This window comes from Sander lucioperca, chromosome 19 (assembly GCF_008315115.2).
Source record: "Sander lucioperca isolate FBNREF2018 chromosome 19, SLUC_FBN_1.2, whole genome shotgun sequence".
Lineage (NCBI taxonomy): Eukaryota > Metazoa > Chordata > Actinopteri > Perciformes > Percidae > Sander > Sander lucioperca.
The window spans coordinates 24,942,107-24,961,645 of record NC_050191.1 but is presented as its reverse complement, the minus strand read 5'-3'; the positions used below and the strand labels follow the sequence as shown (position 1 = coordinate 24,961,645).

The 19,539-nt window shown below is 41.7% G+C and overlaps 1 protein-coding gene across 1 annotated transcript in view; it reads right to left on the bottom strand.

The window, feature by feature from the left end:
• LOC116063595 (gamma-aminobutyric acid receptor subunit rho-2-like) overlaps positions 1-19,539 on the bottom strand; it is a 31,895-nt gene that overhangs the window by 8,641 nt on the left and 3,715 nt on the right. Inside the window, exons 3-6 of the mRNA XM_031318588.2 lie at positions 9,657-9,724; positions 4,956-5,179; positions 4,711-4,793; positions 1,526-1,666 (exon numbers count right to left, since the gene is read on the bottom strand). Of these exons, the coding sequence (XP_031174448.1) occupies positions 1,526-1,666; positions 4,711-4,793; positions 4,956-5,179; positions 9,657-9,724 (516 nt within the window). The remainder of the gene's footprint in view (positions 1-1,525; positions 1,667-4,710; positions 4,794-4,955; positions 5,180-9,656; positions 9,725-19,539) is intronic.

Genomic DNA, 19,539 nt, shown 5'->3' with positions numbered 1-19,539 from the left:
TGAACTATCATAATATGGAGAAAAAGAGATATTCAACCTATAATAATCTGTATGAATACAAAATTGTCTGTGCACAACAATTGTCCTGCCCCATTGTCCTATCAGTAAACAAAGCTATTGTCCCTTTTCACAGCAGACATTTTGACTTGTCATAGTAGATGAGGCAAAGGTTTTGCTTATGACATTATGGATTGCTCCGTTCTATTCAAGTGTCCCAGTAAGCCACACAATACCAGGATCTTGAAACTGAGGCAGTTAAACTTATATTCAGCCATCATTCATACTATTTTACACCTAGGCTTTTCCTATTTTATGTCACAATGTCTACAGTAAACACAGTTTATTGTTGTTCTTCGAGCTAACTCAAAATGGAGAAAACCGATAATCATTACACCAAACATCTGATAAGTAATAGTATGGACTACCAATATGGAAGCATTTTGGATTCAACACCATAGATGGAAAAATCATGGATGAAAAGTCTCTTTTAGTCATTTGATTTTCTTTTCATAAACTGGTATTAAAAACAAAAAACAACCACTGGCTTTTCGTTTTTTATTTTTATGAAAGGTAAATCAAATGACCAAAAGATACACTGACCATGAGGGCTGTTTGCCTTTGCTATTTTTATTTAGAAAAAAATACTTGTCAGATTGAGTTTGTTTTACTTTTCTTTTTTTTTTTTTTTTTAATAACAACATTAATGGGGCCACATGTGTCTAACAATGGCCATGGCAAGGATTTCAAACCCATGATGTCAGGTCTCTGCACCTAGGTGGTAGTTATGACCACTTGAGTCAGAGACAATGATATGTTCAAGCAGTTTGGAGATCAAGTCCAAAATGGCGATCAAGACAAAGTACTGTCCTTTAGAAAAGTTTTGAAATGTGATAGAAACAGAATTGTATTATTTGCTAAAATAGTGAGAAAAACTTTATACAATTATATAAAAATTACATATACTTGCAAAATGCAAATACACACTTTAAATAAAAAGCATTAACTGCAATTGACAGAGTGCAGAAGAAAGAAGACGATATTAAAAAAATATCTGTTAATTTAATATCTTGCCTTTGGTTAGCCTCATTGAGGTTCACCTCAGCCAATACAATTAATTCAGGCTGATTAACGCGTCAGCAGTAGAATGAGGGCCCCTACTAATTCCCTGTGTGTTCTCCAACTTGATTATCCGTTGATTAAACATGAATTTGTTTAAGAATATGCACCATTCTTAAACTAACTAAATTCATCATTTCAACTAAAATATTAATAGCATTAAAAGTACATTTTCACACGGGGCCTCTCAACAATACAGCGCCTAAAGATTAGGTACAAATGCAGCAGCCATATTAAGGTCTTTTCCATTTCTGTTTATATTAATCCATTAATCAAATGACTCTATACTAATTGCCACACAGTAAACATGAGAACTTTGGGCCCCCTTGGAGCAATCACCATTTTGGGGTGAACTGCCCTTATATACTGTAAAATATCTACAGACTGGAGATTTGTTTTGCCAGTCTACCTGTGCTGCTGTAGAAAGCCAGTCTGGAAGTAGTGTGAAACTTCTGGATGAGGAACTGAGACAGAGAAATCCTGTCATCAGTGCTCAGGGACTCATCACCGCTCTTCCAATACAGCATCAGGTCTTCGTCTGTGTAAGCATCTGAAGGATAGAAAGCATGATTGTCAGTAAAGAGTTGTACTAGTTTCAGTATCAGCAGCAGCAGTTGGATGAATAATGGCCAGTATGTGAGAATTTCCTGTAACCAATAACAATGTGTTAATACCCACTGTGAAACGATGCCATTGAAGGCCCTGAACAGCTTAAACACGGTTAAAATGCTGACAGCTAATCAGTGTAAAGTGTGACTGTATTTCACTGGAAAGGATTTCAACACCGGGGCGTGCAACAGTCTGCAGCTAAAGACACAAACTAGCTGCACTATGGCCACTGCCACTGTTGGAGAAACAACACAGATGTGACTTAATGGTGCATTCACTTGCAACTAGTAAGACTTGTGGTGCATTGTGCAATTAACAAGCTGTTCTTTAATGTCACCGTTTTGTGTTGTCGTTTTGTTTTTTTCTTTTTAAATCTTTTTTTAAAGTATCAGTTCAGGCATTGTTTAGGCACCAGCATTGTTTGAAAAGTATTGTTTTAGCACTGGTATCGGCAAAAACCCAACCCTAGACTGATCTTCCTGAGTGCCTTGTTAGCTTTGTTTCACCTGTTAGGGCAGGACTAGTCTCGCAAGCCTCTAGAGGAGAGGGTCGCCTTCCTTTGCCTATGGGTTGTTGGGGTGGGGGAGGGAGGGGGGGGAGGTTCTGCTGAGAGACTTCAACGCACACGTGGACAATGATAGACACCTGGAGAGGCATGATTTCGGAGGAATGGTCTCCCTGATCTGAACCCGAGCGGTCGTTTGTTGTTAGACTTCTGTGCTAGTCATGGATTGTCTATAACAAACATCATGTTTGATCATAAGGATGCTCATAAGTCTACCTGGTACCAGAACACCCTAGGCAGAAAGCTGATGATCGATTTCGTCATTGTATCATCTGATCTGAGGCCACATGTTTTGGACACTTGGGTGAAGAGAGGGAACAAGCTGTCAACGGATCACCATCTGGTGGTGAGTTGAGTCAGAGAATGGGGGAAGACTCTGGACAGATGTGGTAAGCCCAAACGGGTAGTGTGGGTGAACTGGGAATATCTGGAAGAGGCCCCTGTCCCAAAGATCTTCAACTAACACCTCCAACGGAGCTTTTCTGGCATCCCTGTGGAGGTTGGGGGCATTGAACCCAAGTGGGCAATGTTCGCAGCTTCCATTGCTGAAGCTGCGATGGAGAGCTGTGGCCTCAAGGTCTTAGGTGCCCCATGGGCTGGTAACCCTAGAACACCGTGGTGGACATCGGTGGGCAAGGAGCCGTCCAACTGAAGAAGGAGTCTTTCCGGGATTTGTTATCCCATGGGATTCCAGGACTTTCGGTCGGCTCCAACGTGTTTCTGCAAAACCGTCCGCCACCTCAGGAGGGGAAACGGGGAACCATCCAAGCTGTTTACAGTAAGGATGGGACGCTGTTGACCTCAACTGAGGAGGTAATTGGGCTGTGGAAGGAGCACTTTGAGGAACTCCTGAATTCAACTAACATACCCTCCTTGGTAGAGGAAGCTCTGGAGGCTGATGGAGGATCATCATCAACTTCCCTGGTGGAAGACCCTTAGGTAGTTAGGTATCACACTTCTCAGCCTCCCTGGATAAGTCTACTCCATGGTGCTGGAAAATAGGGTTCGGACGATGGTCGAACCCTCAGATTGAAGAGGATTAATGCGGATTCCATCCTGGTTGTGGAAAAACGGACCAGCTCTTCACTCTGGCGTGGAAGGGGCCTAATACTATGCCCATCCGGGGAGCCGGAGATTGGCCGGAGCAGCGGGTGCAGTATTGCATTCCCTATACTGCACCATTGAGAGAGAGCTGAGCCAGAAGGCAAAGCTCTTTATCTACGGGGCAGTTTTCATTCCTGCCCTCACCTATGGTCATGAAGGCTGGGTCATGACTGAAAGAACGAGATCCCAGGTACAAGCAGCCAAAATGGATTTTTTCAGGAGAGTGACTGCAGAGATAGGATGAGAAACTCAGTCATCCGTGAGGAACTCGGAGTGGAGCCGCTGCTCCTTTGCGTCGAAAGGATCCAGTTGAGGTGGTTTGGGCATCTGTTGAGGATTCCCCTTGGTCGCCTCCCTAGGTAGATGTTCCAGGCACATCCAGCTGGGAAGAGGCCTCAGGGAAGACCCAGGACTAGGTGGAGAGATTATATATCCACCGTGGCCTGGGAATGCCTCGGGATCCCCCAGTCAGGGCTGGTTAATGTAGCTCGGGAAAGGGAAGTTTGAGGTCCCCAGCTGAAGCTGCTGCCCCTGCGACCCGACCCCCGGATTGATGAGCGGTTGAAGATGGATAGATGGATGGATAGTCTCGCAAGGAACTTGTTTTGGTGAAACATTTGCAAAATTAGCTGGATACATGGTTTAACGTAATTTGCTTTTACCAGTTTATCACATCGTATTTTGTCCATTGCAAATCCTCACCAATTGGTCCCCAAACCTCCCAGTTAGATAGTAAATGCCTTAAACATATTCTTTGTAAATCTTGACAATCATTCCCTGACAGAACCAAGCAGGCCTGCCCTATTGCACGATCCAAGTGTTCTTCTAAACTTTCCATTTTCAGCACGTATCTTGCTAGCTTGAAGTTTGTTGTTGTTGTTTCCTGAAACAGAGTTTGAGAACGGCAACCCACACAGAGCGGAAGGCAAGGGACATCTGGCGACAAATGGGCAGAACAAATGACAGCTTTATCATTCTTATTGGTAGAAAAGATTTGTGACCTAATAAATTCCCAACAAAGCTCAGGCCAAACTTAAACCTGAGCAGAGGTCAAATCAGCTAGAATAACTGAGATCACCTGTGTGGGTGTTCAGAGGCTTTAACATCCACTGTTGTTCTGCACCAACCTCTTACTGATAAATAACAGTATATAATAATAAAACAGTAATTAATAACTATTCTGTGTTTTTAGTCAGTGTGGTGTTGATTAAGGCAACATGCTGCAAAAATGCTTTGTGCCTTTCATAATTAGTATCACTTTATTTCCACTGTCTTCTTAGCAATAGAGTGGAGTGTCAGTGCATATGAATACTCACAGCTCTCCAGCTCCAGCGTGCATGTCTGCGAGTCCAAAGGAAAACGACTGAAATCCATGTTGCATGCAGCAGTTACTGTAACCCTGGGGAAAGAAGCAAAGTGTAAACGTCACCAGCTCTATGCATTCTGCAACAAGGCCTGCCATGTCTCATTTGGTTTGTGTGAAAATCCTGTGATGGCAGATATCTATATATATATATATATATATATATATATATGCGTGGTGGGAGCTTCCTGTACTCACCTCAGGCTGTACAGGACATGACCGTCCGGAAACACCCGCAGCATGATGTTGTCAGTGGTGGTGTCATGGATGAAAGACCTCTTGGAGTGGACGAAGAACACATCAGGCACCCAGATTTTCTTCACCAGGCGCCCGTCAAATGTCATGCTCTTGTTGGTGGAGCTTGGGAAGGCAAGCCTCTCATCCTTCCAGTAGTGCCTTAGATACAGGGTCATGGTGAAGTCCTGAGAGAGGGGGGGAGGGGTGACAGAAACAGAAAAAGCCTCTGGATTAAGTCTCACTACGAGGACTTTACTTGCTCGCTGCCTCTGGTTTATTGAATCCCTCTGGGATTACAGTGCTACGACCCGTTGCTGTTGGATTATATGGATTTCTTATGACTAAACATACATGGTCAAGAGAAGTGCTGAACATATGTTAACAAAGCAGGCCACCGCTTTCATTGGTCCTAGATTACCCTTGTCTTCTCACCTCCTTCCCCCTGTTGCTATGCAGGCAGGAATAGTCCTGTGTCTGCACTACTCCCCCCGCTACAGGGATCATCCTCTCCCACCTACCTCATGGCATTACATAAGACCAGATCAGTTAGGAATAATAGCTGCAGCAACACATTGTACTCTTGGCACCCACCATAAAAAAATAACTTTGATGTTGCATAAGTTCAGGAGTTCAGGGGCATGTCTGAATCTCTCCAAAAACTGTAATGTGTTATACGTTTACTAATGAGAGATGTTTTCAAGTGTCGGGATCTAATGTAAGTATCCTTGAACTGCCAACATATTGGCAGTTGAAACTATGACAAAATGATTTTGATGGTCCTGAAAGCTGTATGTTTTAAAGCTATGTAACTTTTGAAAGGGGAAATAACACATTTAGTCTCTAACAAATGTGCGCTATACTCCAGGGTTTTGCTGCTACAGTCTTACTTGGTCTGGTATAACCAGTAGGTTATGATGGCTAATTTTTGCAAATGTGGATAGACATTGCTGTGTAGCTGTCTTTATGACTTTTCTCTACTACTGTTATACTACATTTTAGCATTAACCATGATCTCATAATTTCCACAAAATATTAAGTTGAATTCATTAGCAATAAAACACACTAGTGTCTAAAATTAACGAATAACAAGCCAACTTTAGATAAATATCACTGTGTAATGGTTCACTGACTTTATGACTTTACTTTTGCTACTGCTATGCTACATTTTAGCAATCAATATTACCTCATCATTGCCACAAAACAGTGCCGAATTCCTTAACAAAAACTACAGCACACTCAGAGGTTCTGGTCTGCTTTCAGTATGGTAGCTAATGTTAGCAAACCTTAGACATGTATTGCTGTGAAAATGACATTACTGAGTCAGTGCTATGTCTTTATGCAGGTTTAATTTATATCCTGAGCTCTACCCAAACAGTTGTAACAAATCAAGGATTAAGGGAATCGAAGTTTCAGCGTGAGACACATAGAGGAGAAGATCGTCGGCATAAAGGGAAACTTTGTGTTACATGTTCCCTTTATTTATGTATAAAGGTACACAGCTAAGCCAACATTGGCTGGCAAAGCAAAGGAACACAGCCACCAAAGGCCAACCTAGCTCGCAACATCAAACACACTGTCTCCTCTCTCTGTGTGTTTGCATTCAACATAAGAATGAGACCTGAGCTCACTTGGATAAGTGTAGGCCTGGCAAACTCGATTCCTTTTAAGGATTCGGGTTATTCTGAGTCACTCACTAAACTGATCTGGGTTGTGCGAGTCACTTGAGTCACTTGAGTCAGTATTGCTAAATCACCAATGAAACTCAGTCCTAGCCCATTGTCTCTAACCACTAACGTAGTAGGAAGTTCTGAGGATTCACTTGGTGCAGACTCACTATTTCAGATCTGATATATAGGTTTTCAATGTAGACATAGAAACAGGAACAGAGAAATGCCCGCAGTGAATAAATTAATATATATATTTTTTTTAAATCGATCGACCTAATTTTGATATGCTACATCTATACACCAAACCTATAACCTATAAGCATGTTCTTTCAGAAGTGAAAGAATGCCGGCTGATTCGCGCGAATGACTGACTCACTCGAGGAGTCATGAGTCATGAGAGATAATAACTCATGAGTCCCATGGTCTGTGAGCCTAGGCGAGCTTGCAATGTCTCGGTCTGTCAGCTCGATCTAATTGCATTTTAATATACTACATTCATACACCAAACCTACAGTAGGCCTAGGCTACGTGCAGAACATTGTATGTTATTTTAGAAGTGAAAGAATGGCTTTTGTTGTGGATTTGCTTTTCACCCTGACTAGAGGAGAGACTTCACTCGCTCTACAGATCCACTCATGACAACGTAGCTGGCTGATTCGCAAGGACTCATGAGTCATCATGACTCATGTGTCCTCGAGTGAGTCCCATGGTCTGCGAGCTTGCAAAGTTTCCAGCTCTGAGTCTGCAGGTCGGGGAGTTCCTATAACCTGTCTCGGACTGTCTCTGCTCACTTAGTCACTTGAGTTGACTTGTGGAGTTGTGGTTGCCTACAAAATTGTAAGTTATAAAGCTTTTGGCAGCTAAGATGGCTAGGACTAGTAGTAGCTAATGTTGCAAGAGGTTTGTGTGTGACGCTGTTATCATTTTAGATTGAATTGTAGTAGGACTCATCTGATCCGAGTTAATGATACTAGAGTCTCGTGACTCATGAGTTAATTTAAAGACACGGGTGAAAGTTCTGAGTGAGTCATGACTCGAACAGGTTTAGATGAGTGCTTACTTTACTTCTTAAGAGGGGTTGTGCTGTGTTAAACTGGCTCACGTAGCTGCTGTTTCAATTTGCGGCCCTAAACCTGCCAGCTTTGGTGTCCACGCTGTAGGGAGCAACCTATGCTCCAGGTATGCTTTCCAGCGTTGTTTCATCAGCTTTGGGACTCCGCAAGCCCAATTTATGCGTTGTAGTTCTGGTTTTAAAAGGTGTGTTTACCAAAAGTCGTGTTGCCGGGAAAACAATCTTTCGAATAGTGCCTGTCTTTCAGCTCGTGGTTTCAGCTTTTGTTTGTGTTGTTGCTTGAAGCCTCCAGCTTCTCCTTTTTTTCTTCCTGAATCAATCCCTCAATGAATCTCTACCACCTGCCGCTTGGGCTGGGTTAAACCGGCGTCACACAAACACACACCCCTCATCTGTCTCATGTGTCATATCAGTTCTGGCCCTTTTTATAATAAAAACGTATTAGTTGGAGTGCTGTCCGAAGTACCTTTATGTATTATTATCCGCATTAAGGATCCAGAACCCAGTCTTCAAAGTCTTCTAAGTTTTAATGTGAGTTAAGTCTTATTTTTTATACCCTCTATTTATGCCCAGAATGGAGTGATTACATCTCACAGCTAAAGCCAGGGGTTCGATGGCCAAGACAAAGTGGAGAGGTCTCAGAGGGCAACCCTGGCGAGTGCTATGACTTTATGACTCTTCTCTACTTGTACTAGTGTTTTATAATATTTTAAATATGAACCAATGGGCTTGGAGCTGAGAGAAATGACAGAGAAGGAAAAATTAGAAGGTATTGAGAACCGGACTAACACATTGTTGGTTTGAGTCTTTCCATGAGATATGTTGACAAAATATACCATCTATATTCTTTAAAGTCTCATCTTTGCTTAACCTGTTTACCTCTAAATGAAATAGCAAAAGATTGCTCTGCTGTTAAACTGTGTAGCATCCTGCAGCTTTGTGATATGACATAATGTCATTAAGATCAGCCATAGTCTGGAATCATTCATTTGCCCCCCCCCCCCCCGCCTTTTTTTTCCCTAAACAATTAAATACACAACACTGGGATCCAAATTAAATCTAATCCTTGGTTGTCCTTGCAAACAGGAGCTTACACAACATCAGGACGACAGTTTTGGATCCAAATGTATGGTTCCAGAACAGAAGGTTGATTTACTAATTAAAATTGAATTGAATTGAATAACATTACTTAACATGCATTCAGTCTGACTTTGAGCAAAATAAACAATTCTTACCATTGAGCTTTTGTAATTGATTGATTATGCAACTGAACAGCTAAATGACTATTACTAAAATGTTATATTCATCAGTTCAAAGGACAGAATCCCTCTAATGCCAGTGGCAAAACAAAGACATCTGATAAAGGACAAATCTGATCTGGTGAGTCCAATCAAAAAAGTTGGATTAAGAAGACAAGTGTGAACACAATCTTAGTCACTGTTGTACTCATGTGTCCATTCTCATGCTGTTAATGAAAAATGTTCCTGCCTCATTAACTGCTTTGTCTGAGGAGAGCTTCTTTCCCCATGTGTTGAAGCACTGTGAGCTCATTTGTTAAAGTCAGCGACGGCTGCACAGTTGCAAACTGAATCTGTCACAGATTTACTGGAGACATTGCCACCAGTACCATAATCCAGTTGAATAGTAGCATTAATGACATTACACTTTTACTTCTTTCATAATCTCATTACTTTTGAGTTTGTTTTGGTCTTTGCTTTCAAACCTGGTTGAATATTAAACTAGAGAGACAGAATAATCCGAGTAATCCTCTATTTTTACGCCCAAACTTAATCTATTTTCACTAATTTTCCGTAGATTTTAGTTCTTTTTGAAGTCAGATTACAGCTGCTACATTATTAGTAATCAATTTGCCCGCAAAGTTACTGTGTACCGTTTGGCATTTAACATATTCAAGCCACTTACCATGTCCACCTCTGATATGCTGTCCAAGCTCTCCACCTGCACATCCACTCCAACAGGGACAGCTGGACCTGCAGATAAATATCAAACAGATTAGAGTTTGCTGCACTGTACTGCACAATATGGCAGGCCCATTGACTATATTTGTTTTGTTACATCATAGTGCAGACTTGGATCAAGATTTGGAAGACAAACATCCTAAAGTACAGGACCTGTATGACCTACTGTTTTATGCTAAGAGGAATGTCATACCAATGTGGAACAGGACACATGGTTTATTTCAATAATTTTACATATTTTAACCAGATAGGTCTAAAGAGGTACAATTAGCTTCACCAACCCTATCTCTTGACAGAATGTTGAAATTGGACCATTCTGTAAAACCCCAGATTGCATTCAACAACAACAATGTTTTTTTTCTAAAGTTTTGGGCATTTCTGCCTTTATTGGATAGGAAAGCAGAGAGATATGAGAGGGGAGAGAGAGGGGGAAGACATGCAGGAAAACCGTCACAGGTCGGCCACACAAAAGTTTTAGGCAGGTATGAAAAAATGCTGTAAACTAAGAATGCTTTCAAAAATGGAAGTGTTAATAGTTTATTTTCATCAATTAACAAAATGCAGTGAATGAACAGAAGAGAAATCTAAATCAAATCAATATTTGGTGTGACCACCCTTTGCCTTCAAGACAGCATCAATTCTTCTAGGTACATGGTACAAAGTTTTTGAAGGAACTCGGCTGATAGGTTGTTCCAAACATCTTGGAGAACTAACCACAGATCTTCTGTAGATGTACTCTTCCTCAAATCCTTCTGTCTCTTCATGTAATCCCAGACAGACTCGATGATGCTGAGATCAGGGCTCTCTGGGGGCCATGCCATCACTTCCAGGACTTATTGTTCTTCTTTACACTGAAGATAGTTAATTATCTTAATGACCTTGGCTGTATGTTTGGGGTCATTGTCCTGCTGCAGAATAAATTTGGGGCCAATCATATGCCTCCCTGATGGTATTGCATGATGGATAAGTATCTGCCTGTATTTCTCAGCATTGAGGACACCATTAATCCTGACCAAATCTCCAACTCCATTTGCAGAAATGCAGCCCCAAACTTGCAAGGAACCTCCACCATGCTTCACTGTTGCCTGCATACACTCATTATTGTACCGTTCTACAGCCCTGCGGCAAACAACCTGCCTTCTGCTACAGCCAAATATTTAAAATTGTGACTCATCAGTCCAGAGCACCTGCTGCCATTTTTCTGCACCCCAGTTCCTAAGTTTTCGTGCATAGTTGAGTTGCTTGGCCTTATTTCAATGTTGGAGGTGTGGCTTTTTGGCTGCAACTCTTCCATGAAGACCACTTCTGGCCCGACTTTTCCGGACAGTAGATGGGTGTACCTGGGTCCCACTGGTTTCTGCCAGCTCTGAGCTGATGGCACTGCTGGACATCTTCCGATTTCGAAGCTTGATCCATTTTTCATCTGCTGCGCTAAGTTTCCTTGGCCGACCACTGCGTCTACAATCCTCAACGTTCCCTGACTTTTTGCAAGTGTACCTATAAGAATTGATGCTGGTTTGAAGGCAAAGGGTAGTAACACCAAATATTGATGTGATTTAGATGTTTTTTTGGTCGCTCACTTTGCATTTTGTAAATATAATAAAAATAAACAAAAATAAACAATCATTATTTATATTTTTGAAAGCATTCTTAGTTTACAGCATTTTTCCACACCTGCCTAAGAAGACATGAAAGGAGAGAGAGAATGACATGCAGCAAAGGGCCACAGATCGGAGTCGAACCCGCGGCCGCTGCATCAAGGAGTAAATCTCTATATACAGTATGTGCACCTGCTCTACCAATTGAGCTAACCCGGCCACCAACAATAATGTTTTTAACATCCAATGCCAACCTTTTTAAAAATGTATCTTCTGACAATATCTTAAGGACAACTACAATATTGTTTTGGTAAGGAACAGATTGTGGTGATAGCTAATAAACTATAACTAAGGAGAGATGGTCATGGTTAGGTTGTAGGTTCAAGAAAAGGGAAGATTAACTGTTGGATGCTGACTGGGCGCAAACTCTTGTCTCTCACATGAAAGTCTAAAGTGCTATACGTCTGTACACCACCCTGACCTCCACACCCTTACGCACCACCTACTTTCAGCCTCAATACTTAAAGGGCACACTACGTCCTGAATTGGCACTAACTCTTGGGACTGGACCTAAATTATGCACTTCAGAATTATCAACCAACAGGCAATGTTGGTTTCTTTTAATCATGATCCTTAACCTTAACCAAGGACTTTGAGTTGCCTAAACTCAAGCAAACATTAACCACAGATGTAGGAGATCAGAAAATGCTAATTTTTATAATGGTAAAATTTTGGAAGGTACAGATATAATACAACTTACACTATTTTGTCATTTACATACGAGGACTTAAAATCTTTAAAATCTAAGGGATGGACTGCCATGAAAGTTAATGAGCACATTCATGTTCCACAGAGGATGAACTCTTCTGACAATGTTTTTTTAAGAAGTGTAACATGAGTGAGTGGACATGAACAGCAGGAAATTGAGGTGAAGACATGTCTCCACAAGCTGAAAATGTTTCAACTTCAGCAAGAAATGTGAGCTTATCACTTCTCCTGAGGTTTTATGACTTCACTTCATTAATGTATGCAGTCAAGAGGAAAAGGAGAGAGAGTGGAGGAGAAATGGTGCATTAATTTCTAGCAAGATATAGAGTTGGTACATGGGCCTCTTTACACTGATTTGAAGATGTGACTGATCACTTTTAAGGCTTTTCATGGCCTTGCACCAAGCTAGATCTCTAAACTCCTCGTGCCAGTATTTTGAGATGAGTATTTTGGGCAGAGGTCTTTTGTCTGTTCAAGAGGCCCGGCTGAAAACTAAAAGGGACAGAGCGTTTGCAGTCAGGGCCCTGATGCTCTGGAACAATCTTCCACAAGGATATTAGGTCTGCTGAGTCAGTGATCTCCTTTAAGTGCTTTCTTAAAACTAATTTTATCGTAGAGCCTTTCCTGAATTTATTTTAGCTTGGATATACTATAAACAGTCTTTTATTTCATTTTAAATGTTTTTACTATTCTAACCTACACTGTGCGGGATTGTATACACCTCTTTTTTTTTCTTCTGTTTTGTGAAGCACTTTGTAGATTTTGAAAAGTGTTCTATAAATAAAGATTATTATTATGGTTTGGCTGTTTGAGGCAAATAAACATGGGCTGCAAAAACACTCCATCTGTGAAATATGTGCAAATAAAGTGAGGTGAAATGTTGCTTTGTGTTCTGTCCTAACACACATTTACAGTATTAAAGCGATTTTTTAAAACTTGTAATAACTTTTTTTGCCCTCAGCATTAATAACACATTCACACACCTTTCTGTCACTTGTGTATGAAAGGCACATTGACTGCTGTATTATTGTTAATCTGAGCAGCAGTGGATGCCAGCCTTACATAACTGGTGGCACAGCAAAGCTGCTACCTGGAAGGGGGGATATCAACTCATGCCCAGTTCCAGCTGTCAGCAGAGTGTCCTCCCTACTCTTACTCACACCATATGCCACGTATCACGTGCCAGATTCAGCAAAGCTTGTGCTGACATGTTGCCTCAGTGGACATAACACTAGACACCTGCTGTGAAAAAAGCCTGGACCAGCGGTGCTGATGGAGCAGGATGGCTCTGTTATTTTGCTGCATTTCAGCCCCCTATGCAGCTGGGTCACAGGGGGCCACAGTCAGAATCCATTCTGAGCTGAACTGCACTGTGAGGACACAGGAGTGGTAAAAAAAAGTCCTTCAGTCCAGAAGAGGGATGTAGCTGTGTATGTTCCCAAAATATCAGGATATGGCAGCCTGTTTTCTGTGCTTCAATGTTCAAAATGTTGACCTCAAATCGAGGCTGATAAAGTGAAGTTTGTGTGTGTTCAAGCACGACAATTAGGCATACATGAAATGTCCTGTGTGTGGTTTTGCTAGAAGATTTCCGTTTTCTATTTTGAGCTGACAGCATCAGCGAATTATTCCACGTCACTGATTATCAGATGAGACCCAAGAATGCGTCATAGCAATGCTCCACATCATAACTCCTGTTGGCCCTTGTAGCTCTCAGTAGCACTTCCGTGTCTTTTCAAATGGGGCATGTAGCAAGATTGCGCCAGCCAGCGTTTTCCCCCTGACCTCACGGTCCCACAAACATGAACACCACACGACTGAGTATCAACATCACAGAGGAGCAAACACTATGAAACAGCCTGTTTATGGGCACACGTAGCACGCAGAACAAGTATATTGATAGTTTCACGGTTCTGCTTTACTGAGAGCTCTACTAAACCCCAACGGCTTCATTCAATATCAATATCACGTCTTACTCTTTAAAATGGAATTATCGTCAAAGCATAGAAGCAAAAACAAAAGCACATAATCCATACGTATTCACAACGTGACATAAAAGCAAACATTTTATTAGCTACATTTGGGGATTTATCCAGCATCTGAATTTTTTATCAGGCTAATTATTTGAGAACTTCATAATGTCTCATTGTCTAATTAAGAAAGTTACACTTGTACTGTAGGCTACAAAATGATCATTAAAGGTCCCATGACATGGTGCTCTTTGGATGCTTTTATATAGACCTTAGTGGTCCCCTAATACTGTATCTGAAGTCTCTTTCCTTAAATTCAGCCTTGGTGAAGAATTACAGCCACTAGAGCCAGTCCCACAATGAGCTTTCCTTAGTATGTGCCATTTCTGTGTCTGTAGTAGAGCCTGGATCGGGCCGTCCGAATCCGGCCCGAGCCCGACAGAGCCGTGACCGAACCCGGCCCGAGCCCGACAGGCATTATGATATTTATGTCCGAGCCCGACCCGAGCCCGACACAGTTAAAATCTCGTTGCTTTTTTTCTCATACTAGTGACACATGTACGTTTGTTTGTGTGGAAAGCAGGCTTTTATTAAGCAGCTGGAAGGCATTCGGAAATGTCAACAGATGAGCGCATCAGCGCACACGGGGGAACAAGCTCACGTTAATCAGCTGTTTAATTTAAAATGTTCAATGTGTTAACCTTTCCTGCTTGCTTCGATTCCGACCGTGATCAGAAAACCAGGGGAGACTCGTTACCTCCAGGGCCGACGTTATATAACGTCGGGGTTAAAATCCCGTTTCTGGTGAGCAAATGAATGAACTTGGTTTTCAGTCTGGGGTTTATCTCGGACACCGCACACACTGTGTACAAAACTTAAACTTATTCCACCAACTCTGCTCCAGTCGCATCTACACGTCTGCTTCCTCTTTTCTCTATCTCTCTTCTGCCCACTTTACACACACACTGAGCTCTCTTAAAGGAGCCGCAGCACCATTTTACAACAAATGCCTTATCACGCTGATGTGACCGAGCCCGGCCCGAACCCGACCATCATTTCTAAATATCTGTCCGAACCCGGCCCGGGTCGGGTATCCATGCCTTAGTCTGTAGCTATTGAGGAGGAGAGAGGCGGGGGCAAGGTGGAGGGTGGGGTGTGGCCTTGACTAACCACTTTGCTCGTTTGAAAGCCATGATGTCTCTCTCTCATGGGTGGGCCAAATTATCTGGGCGGGCAAAGCAGAGAAAGATCGGCCCATCTGAGCTTTCATTTTCTCAAAGGCAGAGCAAGCTACCCAGGGCTCAGTTTACACCTATCGCCATTTCTAGCCACTGGGGGACCATAGGCAGGCTGGGGGAACTCATATTAATGTTAAAAATCCTCATAAAGTGAAATGTTCATGCCATGGGACCTTTAATCTAAGAAATAATGGATGTTAGTGTTGGGGAGGGACTGGTTTTGATGTGTGCCAGCAGATGTTCAGGCATATTAAAGTATTTAGGCAACAGGGGAATGATTCACTTGTGGAGGCAATTTCCTAAGTTTTTTCATCCTGTTTTTACTGGTATATGCTAATCTAATGAAACTTTGTATTTCTGAGCAGGCAAGTAGAAATAAAGAAATAAAAGGCCTGTTCCCAAAGGTAGGGCTGAATTCATCCATTAGAGGCCTGAGGAAAAAATGAGCTGTGTTGCCCCTTTTTCCCCAGCTCGCTATGCATGTGCAGTCTCCTCAAGTGCCCATATACCGCACCTAGCAGACTACACTTGGCAACTTCGTCAAAATTTGCCCATAATAAATAATAAATTCCTCCAGACAGTTCTCCTACGGATGTTTGCAGTGTGTGAAATTAATTTTTAACAGTGTGTGAAATTAATTTGTGGTAATTTGATCAACGTATATTTCACGTAGGGCCCATCTAATAAACAGGTTTACAGGATTAGGTAATAATCATCACCTTAAACACAATGGAGGGAAAAAAGTTTTGGAGGTTTAGTATAAGGTTACAACTAAAAACAGAAATATTTCTGACTAAATGGTCTCTGATTATAACATACTTTTTCAAATGATATAACCTAAGTGTAAGTGAAACAATTCATGCGAATGCTTACTTAAATTATTTAATTATTATTATTTTTATTTTTTATTTTTTTATTTATTATTATTATTATTTTTATTTTTATTTTTATGATTATTATTATTATTATTATTATTATTATTATTTTCTCTGTGCTTATTTAGTTTTTTTTGTTTCAAATTGTTTACATTTGTCTCTTCCTTGTATTGCTGGAGGAATGTCGCTCTTCCCTGCGAACTATGAGTGGATGTTAAGGTGATGCTGAAATCCATGGACTGACCCCCTGAGACATGTATGCCTGTATTGTGTCTCTGAACAGTTGACTATACTGTTTGATTGCAAAGGAAATAAAAAGAAGTTAAAAAAGAATCACCTTCATCACCTTAATGCCCTTTTCATTTCTGTCGATACTGAGATTTAGCGGCACATCATTCTCTAACACACTTGTGCTTAGTCAAATCGCAACCAACAAAACCAAAACTACTTCTACTAACTGCCCTGGGGCCCTGGACCACATGGGGTCCAAGACCTCAAGGGGCCCTGAAAGCCCCAGGTTAACTGAGCAAGTTGATGTGTCCAGGTTTAAAGATATATCTATCTTTAAAATTTCTGCTTCCACCCCATACAATAAGGGGGAATGGATTTTTGTATGTGTGCTGCTCACAAATCATGTTCACACTAAAACCATAACTAGACAATGCTTAATTTTAAGGGGTCACAAGCCATAAATGCTGGGAACCACTGATATAGGGAACAGTGAATGACTTAACAAGGGAGTGATTTTGGGCACTGCCAGTCTGTTTTATGTAATCAGTGTGAACTGATCCTTTTTGCTTCTGCGTTTTGCATTAAAGTAATTCTTCATACCTTTAGCTTGACACAGATATTCTTTTGCGTCAGTTTCTTTAAGAATCCTCTTTTGGGCCAAAAAAAAAAAAAGAATATCGAAAGCATTTACAGAAAGTCAGATATCTCCGATTACAGCTGCAATTTGCAGGGAGTCTTTTTTGTTCTTTAACTTATTGATGCTTTCACAGATTGTCGTTATGTAATTTCCACAAATGTGTCTAGAATAGAGGGAGAAAAACACCCTATCCATTCCACCTAATGATGCTGGACTGCTCTTCTTTTCATGGATTAGCAACTACATATCCACTGTTGGTTTACCCTGGCTAGATTAGACAGCATTAGACACTATACTGCTGAGGCTATAAAGAAATCCAAGTGAAAGGATGCATTTGGTGGAGGGTTCTTCGGAATCCTGTGGGTGGAATGAGGGTAAAAAAAAAGCCGTCTCTTTAATGCAAATGTGACTAATGCATAGCAAGTCTATCCACCCCATTAGATGTTTTTTTTTTTTTTTAAACCCGAGTCAGACAGGAAGGAGAAGCTCCATAAATAGATGTACCCAGGAAATCACAACTTGATGTGATGACAAATATTCCATCCAAACAAATGTCTTCTTCCCTTCAGCTTCCTGTATGTGTTTGATTTGTCAGACCACAGTAGGGGACTGCCCAATGGGAGCAGTGCAGGTGCTCTAATTATGATAACAGAAATGTTTTCAAACTGTACAGCTCCGCCTGCACACTTTTGATTATACAAACCTAATCCACTGTTGCTCTTTTAGGCATACTGTAGAAGCAGAATAATCTAAACCAAACAATGAACATTTTTCTATTCAATACCTTTGTTCTTTGGGTATGGGATCACAACATAGCAGTTTATTGTATACATTTGGACAATACAATACTCCACAGTCAGGATTTGTCTGATTGTGACTTGGGAATTTTCTCCCTACACGAACATCCCCATTGGCACGTAACAGCGTCGTTCTCGATAATTTTCCAGAAGAGGCCGTGTAAGAGGCTTTCATTAGTAACACTGCAGTTGCTCCTTTTGAAGCCAGAAGGAACCACAGCAGCTGCTACACACACACTTTTTCTTTAGCCAAATCAACGCATGGCAGTCTCACAGGCCGCAGCGCGGCACTAACACAAGTCAGCTTCTGATGTTTGATCACATTCTTCTTCTTCTGCTACTGCAGAAGCTGCCTGCTCCGGCAAACAAAAGCTGACAGATGCAATATATCAGTGGGAGCCACGCTCCCATCTGTGGCTGCAACTGTAGTCCCAGAGGAGCATGAAATTCACTGTGGGGCGTTTCATTTATCTCGCCACCTCCTCCTGTGCTTCAACAGGACCTGTTAATGCTAAATACCAGAGAATGGGACTGAATGGTTCAACAAATAAGCTTCTTATTTTTAATTGCATCCCCAAACCCCAGCAGCAGTGCCATTGTCCTGACATTCAAGGTTGTAAAGCATGGGCACACACAACACCCAGTGACTTTTGCTTGGGCCCAACACATGACTGATTAGTGTCAGTGCTGAAAAATGTAAAAAATCTGAGGTGACAAATAATGGCCTCAGGTGTTTCTACAGGATGACCTCTGCTCAGCTCTGCGTCAGGATGTGTTTACAGTGTAAAGGCCCTGACACACCAAGCCAATGGTCAAGGACTAGTGGCGTCACCCCACGTCACCCCATGTCACCCCATGTCACCCCATGTCACCCAACGTCGCCTTTGTCTTGGCTAAAAATTAGCACGGAGACTACAGCCGACGGCTAAGTACCGCATATACTGCGCATGCGTGCACGGAAATAACTCTACATACCAGCAGGCAGCTTCCACCCACCTAACATGACTTCATGCTACACAGAAAATAAGCCAAACAAGGTTGTCACTCTGGTGATGTGCTTTGCTACGATTTGACAAGATCTTGTGAATGAAACATTACGTTGTTGCATTTTACTAATTTAGTGGCCGGCCTGGTAGAACATTAGTTTATTAATGTTATGTATCTCATTGTACATATGTTTGCCATTATATAGACATAATGTGCAAAAATAGATATTTCAATCGTTCAAACCTATGTGTTTTTTTAGAAGGAACATTCGAACGTCATTGCATTGGGCCGGCGGTCGCCTTGGTGTGTCAGCGCCTTAACCTGCTGAGGCTTTAGCCCGGGGCTGTGAGCTCCACATCTCGCCTACTTGTGCGCTCTTTAGGTTTGGCAGTCGAATGGAAGAGAAGTGGGGGAAATAAACCTTCTGCTTCTGTTTTCACAGTCAGCGTGGCATTAGTCTCGCTTTGCCAGACACTCCTCCAAAGCGAGCTGAAGGAGGGTCAGACTAACCTGACTCCGTCAGATGGATTACTTTGCATTTGCTCGGCATATCCATCTGGGAACTTTCCGTTGGAGAACTTTTGGGAAGGGGTGAAAATACTGGTTAGCTGATTGGATAAACCATCTGTCTATCACCACCTATGTTGGTGATAGACGGGCCAAATCAACCAATCAGATTAACGATATATCAAACTCTTGCCGAAACCAGTCGGGAGAAGAGCAAAA